We start from the raw sequence: 9,840 nt of genomic DNA on the forward strand, positions 1-9,840 counted from the left end.
GTGTCTTGCTTGTCCCTTTTATTACAAAATGGCAACTTGCATCAACACAAAATACTTAGGAAATGCTCATTAACAATATAAACCTGACAGAGACAAACCAAAGATGTGCAGCTAAGCATTCCTGCTCCAGTCTACCAGAATGTATCACCACAGCACAGAACCTCTACCTGCCTCTGTTGCTGGACTCTTTGTATACACTGCCCTCTGGTGTTCACCTACAGTTAAGACATTTTCCAGAGATTGAATGAACCAAAGTACAGGCTTGTGGACTAAGATGTAACTGAAAATATAGCAATTTCTCAATACTTTACACAAATTTCTTAATTGTGCAAAGATGAAACGAAAGCACTATTCTCATTACAGAAATTGATTACATTTTCAAAAATGTCAAAATTATTTGCACATAAATTGCAGTGACATTTTACCAGAATGTTTCATTTCTGCTAAGACTGAAGGTCTGAGTGAATTGGGTCCCTCCACTCTCATTTACAACAACTGCCACAATTGCACTTGATATAAGTCAAAAGAACATGAAAACAAATGGAGATCACAACATTGAAAAGTACAAACTGAAAAAACAAAAAACAAAGCTTGTATGACATGGCCACAATTTATTAGGCTTACGTAAGCCAAAACAGGGAAATCATATCAAGTACAGTATAGGCAGACATAGCATTGTTGCATTAGTAATTTCAACCAAACAGGTCAAATCCAGAATCTGTCACAAGAACTACTGAATACATGAACCAAACTTCAAATGTTAATAACTTAACCCCATGCGAATAATGACAGCAGGACAGGGGGAAATCAGTACATTTTGGCTCCTTGTCTATTGCCAGTGATCAGACATGACAACTATTTTAGATTGACAAGTTGTTTCAAAAGGGTTATATAACACAGGAAGGTGATAGGCCTATAGTAACACTTGAAAAGCCACCTGTAAATAAAACACTACTTGCTATGCCCCACGTCATTAACTATTATATTGTAATTGTCGTACAAATCTTAAACGGTATATTTAACATTTTACATGTAAAAACCAAAACAACTGTAACAGAAATAAATAAAACGCCCCCCAAAAAATGATAACAGCAAAAATAATGAAACAGATGTATCCACATTGCTTGAAATTAATCGCAGCGCTTCCTAGATAATGTGCATTACATTTGTAATAGTTAATGCAAAAAATGAAATTGAGTTGTATCAGAGCCCAAATCGAGGTCTGAAACCTGAGACTGTTTTTTTTTCCTTCTTCACAGTGTATAATGTTTTAAGCTATTCCTTCAGAGCCTTCCGCTATGCTCTTTCTGACTTACATACAGTACCAACAAATAGTAGACCAGAGCTTCAGAGAAACCAGTGACAAAGCAGGCAGCCCAGTTAACAAAACCCGTTGCAAAAGACCCAGTAACAATCAAAATCCTGCATAACATGAGCATACTTTTTTTTTTTTCTACACAAAAAAAGTAGAATCCCTCAAGAATTCTGTTGATATTTGGTCCATGTTTTAGAAGAGTTGGTTTTGAAGAATCTATAGACGGAAAAGAACGAGCAGGCTTCTTATGTACATTTCACAGAATATCTGGTAACAGGCTTCAGGCCCTGGTCATAATGTCCATCCAGGGAAACTACTACCGAGTGGCACATAAGACGTTCTACTCTTAACTCTCCCAAAAAAATGCATTGGCTCAATAGTAGACATGATAGCTACAGCAGCTTCATATCATCACAGAAACAACTGACGACTTGAGCGTCAACAGTCTCTAAAAACTGACTTTGAGGTAACATATGTCAACATACAGCTTGTTTTGTAAACAAAGAGGTCAAGCTGTATGCCAGATAAAACCCTACATCAGTGCTTTGACAGATACATAGCCCTTTGAGTGTTGACATTACAAATCAGACAGAGCAGCATATTAACAAAAAAAAAAAGAAGTCATTTATCCTCTGAACACTTAAAATAAATGTTTTGTCTAGTGCAACCATACCAATATGATATTCAAACAGTCGTTCTTCAATACATACAAACTGTAAACTCGGTCGGCATTGGATAGAGGTGTATCCACAGATCACAGTTGGGCTGAGTTAAGCCTTCCCCACCAGGTAAGCTCTCAAAAGAAGATGGTGGCAGCAGGAAGTTCTCAGGGTACTTCAAACCTACGGAAGGCGATAAAACACAAAACTTAAGACGGGCATAGTTACTTACGCGGCCGGTGAAGTCAACCAAAATAATAGCCTACCATTAGAACAGCTAAGTACTTTTGTCAGGGGGTCCACTGTGTTCACTGCTGATGGGTCTGGAATAGGCTCTCCTCTGTAGCATACTAGCTGGGTAGGGTGATGGCCTACTCCCTAGGAAGAGAAGGACAATCTTAGGAGTAGCCCCAAAGTAATAGTTTGATATAAATCTTAGTGACAATATGAACATAGCCATTCAACTCGAAAGAACCCTGTGACATTTTCAACTACACTAACATGGTATGAATGAATTTCACATGTATAGAAAATATTTAGATTTTAGCTCATACCTCTTGGGTTGGTCAGCACTCCGTGACTGGGGTTAGCCACGGTGGGGTGGTAGAGGGAGGCCAGGTCACTGGGGCTGTAGGAGCGGAGGATGTTGATCATATTCCAGTCAGTCTCCATGCTGCTGCTGCTTGCAGAGGCTGGAGGATTGGACGCTTTGACCGGGGCATATGCCTGAGGCCTGTTGTTAGAGAGAGAGGTTCCTTGTGACGAAAAGGAGTTTTTCACTTGGGGTCTCCCGGAGTTCAGCAGTCTGTTGTACTCGGTCCTAAAGCTAGACGTCTCTACAGTGTCCGTTTCCCTTCCGGGAAGCCCGGAGTACCTTGGTCTTTTGCTGGAGGGTTCACCACCAAAGTCCATCGGGGGCAGACTACCGAACCGGCTGGAGAGGCACAGCTTAGCAGTGTCGGAGGGCCATACCACGCCGTTCCAATTTCTGCCTGGGCCACTTCTTACGCTCTGTCCGCTCGCCCCTCTGCTGTCCGATGGGCTCTGCCTTGGTCTGTCCACCACTACAGACCTGTTATCTTTTGTACCTTTGGTGTTGGATTGTTCAGCTGGCTCTGTGAACCTGGACTGGCTCTGACTGGTGCGATGCTCAATCATCATCCTGTACCGCCGAGTGTCCAGGGCTGTCTCCCTCTGTGGTGGTTCGCTGGTCTGGGACTGTTTGGGCCCATGAGGAGAGGCGGTAGGGTGGGTCTTCTCGGCAGATTTTCCAGGAGGCTGTGGAGTTGGGGATTTGGTCCGCCGAGGGTGTCTCCTGTCAATAGGAGGCAGCGGGAGGACATCTTTCCCCTCTAGGGCAGGGGGGCAGCCAGTGTAACGCTTCTGTTTAAGACTTCTGTTCTTCTTGATCATTTCCAACTTTTCCTTGTGAACCAGCTTCTTGTGCATGAGCAGGACCTCTGGGTACAGAGTGCTAAAGGCACAGGACGAACAGACATTTGAAATCAATGTGTTCCTTGGTATTAGGGTGGCAGAGACAGAAAGTGACACTTTTAAGGACAAATTTAACGGAGCCTCAAAGCCCTTGTCCATCTCCTTTCCTTCCATCTTCGGGTTAATAAGTACAGGGAATTTTATGTGCGCATCATCAGCAGAAGAGGAGTAAGCAGCCGTAGTAATCAAGTTCCCATACTCAGCATTCACTTGAGCAAGCGGGCCGTCAAGCTTGCCACCGATGTTATTAAATCTATCTTCTGGTTTTACATTGGCACAAGGTTTGGTTGCTAGTTTGACATTGGGAGTCTGCCATAGTTTGGACCTGTTGGGGACCCGTTTATCTTCTCTGTTTCTGGGGAATTCTTTCAAAATGGGAGATGGCCCAGACACCACAGGCTTATTAGGGATGTCAGTGTATGGTTTGTCCTTGTGACGTCGATCCAAGTGATATCTCAGTGAGGTCTTCTGGGCTGCAGCATAGTCACAGTATATACATTTGTATGGCTTTTCACCTGAAAATACATTTAATTACATTAGCATATGTATAGGCCAAACAACAGCAAATAGTCTTCAGATTGCTAAAATAATTTCATTCAGCACACAAGCAAGCCAATCCAACTTAATGTTAACCTTAAAGCCAAATACAGGCTATACATCTCAACTTCCAATTGTGCAGCCTATTTCTGAATCATAATCAGGCTTCCCAGTATTATATAAGGTTTACCTGTATGCGTCCTGAGGTGAATGTTGAGGTAATAGCTGGAACGGAAGGTCTTGCCACAATAACTACATTCCCTGGAGGACACAAGATGTTTCACCTTCATTCGATCAAAGCCATCTTCACTTTTATCTGTGGAAGAAGCAAAAACAGGACATTAGTCATGTGAAGAAACCAAATAGCCTACTTACAAAAACTTGTGAAGCAAGTGCATTTGCATAGTTGACAAATTAACAGCAGAGGGAGCCATTGTAAACAAATGGCAATTTCAATAAATGAACATTTGCGTAACATTAAGTTGATGCATACCTGAATAGAAAGCATATCCCGGTGCTCCCACCTCTAACCCGTCTTCAGACCCCTCCTCTCTGGGGGACCCTGCTCTGGAGAGCTTTCCATCAATGGAGGCGGTGGGGCTCTCCCCCTCGCCCCTCTCCCTCTTGTGCACTCTGGAGTGGAGAACAAGCTGGTGGTACGTCCTGAACGCCCTCCCGCAGTCCTCGCAGCGGGTCGGCTTATCATTTCGACTTGACTTCTGATCAGGCTCCGGTGATGGAGTCTCGTCTGTAGTCTGTCTGGATTTCAGATCTCCATCAATGTTTTCCTTAACCCCCTTGTCGTCACCTCCTTGGCCTTCTGACCAGATGTGTGTCAGTTCCTTATCTGAGCCAGAGTCCTCGTTGTCGGAGCTGTTGTTTTGACTTAGGCCTACGTCTTTAGCCACACTTGGACCAACTGCTACCTTTCCCTTGGTGGCAAGTTGCCAGGCCTGGTAAGTGTTGAACGGGTCTAGTTGGGCTATCCACTTAGAGGATCTCTCTGGTGTCGTACTACTTTTCTCAGATATGGGGCGAAGGTTGAGGCCCCGTAAAAAACCTTCTTGAATGAGGGAATCTTCCTGTCTATCATTTTCTCTGTCTTCATCAGCCTCTGATTCTTTACGATGTACTTTACTGTGTTCCACCAAACTGTCTTTATCGGGGAAAAAGAATCCACAGGTAAAGCACATTTTGTAAGACGTGATTACAGGCTCTGAGACTTGGTCTTGGATGACTTCATTGATAATAATTGGACCGTCCAGGTTCTGCTGGGCCTTTGTCTTATGGAACCTGATATGGTTCCTGAGAAACCAGGGTTCCTTGAACCGCCGGCCACAAAGGTTACAGTGAAAAGTGAAACAGTCCTTGTGCGTCCGCATGTGGCTCTCCAGCTCGCTGGCGTCCTCTGTGGTCCGATCACACACAACACAGCTAAACACCTCCACCTCCTTTACAGATGGCAAGCTGGGTTTGGACCTGGCCCTTTTACCTGGGATCAAGTACTCTGCCTCCACACACAAAACGGCAGGTTCAAACAACGTTGTGGGGTGCTGGGTCAGGACGTGTGGGCCCAGGTCATCTTGGTGTGTGAAAGTCTGGTCACAAAACATGCAGTCCAGGGCTTCCAGCAGGCTTTCCTCGGGCTGAGGCTCAGCCTTGTCAACGATGTTACAGTGAGGGGTCATGCTGGAGCCAGCCCCTGGCGTGCTAGCACCACTACTAATGTTTAGACTGTCTTGTCCAAGTCCATCTGGACTTTCCACATATGGCAACAACAGGTGAGTTGGCATTTCCTCCTCAAAAGTTGTGCAAATGATCTATATACTTGAGTATTTCCTTAGTCAAGGAGTTACTAGATGAAGTTGCTGAATATCATTGTGGAAGACCGGCGAAGTTATGTCTTAAGTAGATTCCTGTAGAAAAAAAACAGGGGAAAACTAGTTGATATCATCATGGCAAGGTGAATTGGCCTAAGAATGCTAAAAGGCACCAAGATGACTCAAATAAAACAGAAGTTGAGTTCTCATATTGAAACTAGATATGAGACTATATACATTTCCTAGTATTATAAACTAGTGTGAAGAATGAATAATCTTGCTGCACATGGCTATTCGACAGTTTGCTATTACTGCAAAGATACTAAACATGCCTGGCAAAGCCTTGACTTGGTTATATCTTTTTAGCAGTTGGATAAAATGTGGAATAACTGGATAAACTAGTTCATACAAGATGAGATATTTATAATGACGACATTGCATAAAGAGTTTGATAGTATATTTTTTTTAAAAGCTGGTAAATTTATTTATTTCAAAACGTTCCTATTTTAGTTTCCACTTCTGAGTAAATGTATTCTGACCTAGCAGAATATGTTCATTCTTTGTTCAACAAGTCAGTGTTGGCAATCAGTTAAAGTTGTACAGTTTCATAAGGAAGTTACAAGGAAGTTACAAGTGTCATCCTCCATGATGAGAAAACACTCAACCTAAAAATATGAGGCTTCTCTCTATGAACCACCCCAGTCAGCCACCAATTTTTTTTTTTAATAAATAAAATAGTTATTTCTAGTCGTATTTAATCAAACAAGTCCCCAATTTGTTCTCGAGCGATTATTGTTATGCAACGTGATAAAACAAATGATGCACTGGCCGAGTTAATCCAACGGTTATGAATCTGTAATGCATGCCAAAGTTAATAATGAAGTTTTATAGATATAGCTATTCATGTCACACACAAAAAGATAAATCGTGCATATCATGGATTTTCTATTGGAGACACATTTGCTATTATTCAATAACACAGACAAAAGTTAACACTTTTGTAACTCGGTGTGCTAGCTATGCGGCTAAACTACATCCTGCTTACTAGCACTAGCTAGTTAAATTAACGTCTGCTAACCACCCAGATTATTTGAAGCATTGGGACAGCGGTTTCCTATCAAACATTGCAAAATTCAGCCAGTTGGATGAAATAGCTGGCTAACGTTACCTAGCTAAACACGCTAGTTCCTAATTTAGCAGGAGCAAAGTCAAAGACATCGCTAACAATTTCTGGACTCAGACATAGCTAATAAAACAGTCATCCAAATTAACCATCATTTGAGTTCACCTTCAGAAATACTTAAAATAGCTAGCAATCAATACTGGTACACTGATTGTTGTTTGTTTCGGATAAAACTGTAACACGAAAACTCACCAATATCTACCAATTCGGGCTTTCCAGGTAAACTTTCGATTAATCGAAAATAGTTATCCAGCTAATTGTGACATAAACTGCGTGTTATGTCCTCTCGCCAAACGATGTTTAAGAATAGTAGCTACTATAGTCACCTTGCTGCAAATGTTTTGTCGGTCATATTGTTCTTTTTCGACGCTTGCATTTTCACTGTGCAGCTGTTGAATTCTGAAGCGCGTTCTTAACGAATCCTGTAGCGCGTGCACGTCACAGCCCCAGAAGCGAGACAGGGACAGTCACGTGATCGAAACTTTTGATTAAGTAAATTATTCTAATCGAAATAATAAACGAAAGTTTAATATGCTATTTCGCAAGGTCTCCGCTGCCTTGTGGGACGCACAAATGGGACGCACAAAAACGTATCTCTTATGAAAGCAAGGTTACAGAATGTCTGTAGATATATTAGGCCTGTCCTACAAAAGACGAGAACAAATGTAATCATTGCAATGGCGTTTGTGTCACGGGATGATTAGTCAGCTATTGATTTGGTCTGAGAGAGGATAGGCCTAGATAAGATAATTAATTGGCTAGTGTGACTCTATTCTGTATAAGACAGATGTATGGGCTAGTACACATTTGATTGTATCCTACATCATTTCCATTTGAGACAGCCTCAGTTAGTTAGCAACTATGCCTAAATAAATTAGCAATGTTTTAGCAACTCTTTGTGCTAAGCTAAATTTTCAACGCCATGTTGACTACCTTTTACACTCCACTTCCATTGCAACAGAACAGAGCACCAATTTGGGGAGGGGGGGATGGGGACCTAAAACTCAGCTACGTGTGGGATTATGTACTATGCAGGAGCAGGTCATTGTGCTTTTCAAGCATTGAATGATAGCCCTTGTGACATTAGTTTGAATGTTTAGCTCAAAGGAATAAGTGGTTTATAATTAAGCAATAAGGCCAGAGTGGTAAATGGCCAAAATAGTGGTAAATGGCCAACACCACAGCTACTGGCTGTTCTTACGCATGATGCAATGTGGAGTGCCTGGATACAGCCCTTATCCGTGGTATATTGGCCATATACCACAGACCCCCGAGGTGCCTTATTGGTATTATAAACTGGTTACCAACATAGATATAACAGTAAACAAGTATTTTTCATCATACTAGTGGTATATTGTCTGATATACCACAGCTTTCAACCAATCAGCCAGCATCCAGGATCCAAACAAACCAGTTTATCATCCATAACATGCCACAGCCTACTACAGTACAACCAATAAATATACCTACGGGATCTACCGAATGGAAAATTAAATGAATATCCATTCAAGCTATAAAAAGTGGATGAATGTACTCCAAGAGAGTGTAAAGTTGAGCACAGTACTTTATTCTTTCTTAGTACAGCTGATCACCTTTCCTCTTCTTTTCATCAGAGTACTTGCATGTCAAAGCAACAGCTTCTCCCCTCCCCCACACCAGCTCCTCTGACAGCTGGCAGTAGTATAGATCTCACTGTGGTTCTTCTCTCAATCATTATGCCATTGACTACTCCAAAAAAATCTATTCACAATTTGCTTTTTTTCACATAAATGATGTACTAATCCTACTTTACCTCATGAATAGGTAAACTCGCCCTTTTGGATTTTGTGAGGGCTCAAGAAAGTCAGGAAACCTAACGAATAACAATCATATTGTCTTTGGATGTTGGATGTTAACCCCACCCCACCCAACCCCCCCTCCTTCTTACTATCATAGATAAACAACATTTGAGTGATTAAGGTTCTATGTTACAGTTTTGTTCGTTTCAGATACTTTGACTTGATGATTAATGAACAAAGATATTTAGACCTTTTACTTGCTTTCCTGGTTAGAAACACATATTAAATCAAATAATTATATATAATAAAACAATTGTATGAATTATAGGATCTCTATGTTTTACATTGGCATGATACTGTCCACAAAATAGACATTGAGATTAACATTTTCAATGAAGAAAGCATTCATCACACCCTCCTAAACCATTTGAATTTTTTTTTCTCCCTATTCTGAATGGTTTAAGGAATACATCACAGTGCAGTAGTCATTGGGAGAGAAACCCATCCCCAGCTGTCAAGGGTGATGAAGAACAGTGAACAAATCCACATCGACCGCTGTCAGCAGGCATTTGCCAAAACATCTCCAGCAACTGGCTGGAACATTGCCATGGATCTCCACCCAGCCTGTATGATGAACACAGAAAGAAGACAGAACACACGTTGGGTGATAGTGTGGAGAACAACCACAGCCAATTGGGACATGTCCAACTCCAGCTGTTGTCTACAGAGCCTGTTGTTAAGTCCCCAGGAAATGTACTCTGAGTGACACCATTTTGATGTCTCAAAAGTCCACCAGGCTTGTGTCAGAAACTTTAATTTAGGCTACGTAACACAGCTATGTCAGAATGAAAACCTATTGAGGAAAAAAAAATCCGCAGAGCAGTCATTTCATGCCACATGAATATTGTGTCTTAACAGCCAAATAGATTTTAGATTACTTTATTTTTATTTTTATCACTGTTTCATGTGATCATTGCTTTGTCTATCTGACCTATGCAAATGTCTTGATCTGAACATATGGCCAAGGAGGGTAATTCTATTCTATCCTTCACCA

The 9,840-nt window shown here is 41.6% G+C and overlaps 1 protein-coding gene across 2 annotated transcripts; it reads right to left on the reverse strand.

Moving 5' to 3' along the window:
- Positions 1-591: 591 nt before the first annotated feature.
- On the reverse strand, positions 592-7,451 carry znf217 (zinc finger protein 217). 2 transcript variants are annotated; one of them, XM_020459434.2, is made up of 6 exons: positions 7,335-7,451; positions 4,499-5,921; positions 4,196-4,321; positions 2,529-3,983; positions 2,241-2,352; positions 592-2,157 (listed from the first exon to the last, which is right to left on the reverse strand). In XM_020459434.2, exons 2-5 carry the CDS (start codon positions 5,796-5,798, stop codon positions 2,252-2,254), a joined length of 2,982 nt encoding a protein of 993 aa, XP_020315023.1. In that variant the 5' UTR covers positions 5,799-5,921; positions 7,335-7,451; the 3' UTR covers positions 592-2,157; positions 2,241-2,251. The 2 variants fall into 2 exon arrangements, with proteins under 2 accessions (XP_020315023.1, XP_020315021.1); XM_020459432.2 differs by having other exon boundaries at positions 7,201-7,427.
- Positions 7,452-9,840: the final 2,389 nt, after the last annotated feature.

This window comes from Oncorhynchus kisutch, linkage group LG24 (genome assembly GCF_002021735.2).
Source record: "Oncorhynchus kisutch isolate 150728-3 linkage group LG24, Okis_V2, whole genome shotgun sequence".
In the NCBI taxonomy this organism is placed as follows: domain Eukaryota; kingdom Metazoa; phylum Chordata; class Actinopteri; order Salmoniformes; family Salmonidae; genus Oncorhynchus; species Oncorhynchus kisutch.

Bases quoted from the DNA above. Each gene is read 5' to 3' on its own strand.
- znf217 (XM_020459434.2), bottom strand. From the start codon at position 5,798: ATGCCAACTCACCTGTTGTTGCCATATGTGGAAAGTCCAGATGGACTT. The intron at 4,322-4,498 runs GTATGCATCAAC...CTTCTTCCACAG, and splicing joins GGGATATGCTTTCTATTCAG to ATAAAAGTGAAGATGGCTTT. The intron at 2,353-2,528 runs GTATGAGCTAAA...TTCTCTTCCTAG, and splicing joins AGTGCTGACCAACCCAAGAG to GGAGTAGGCCATCACCCTAC.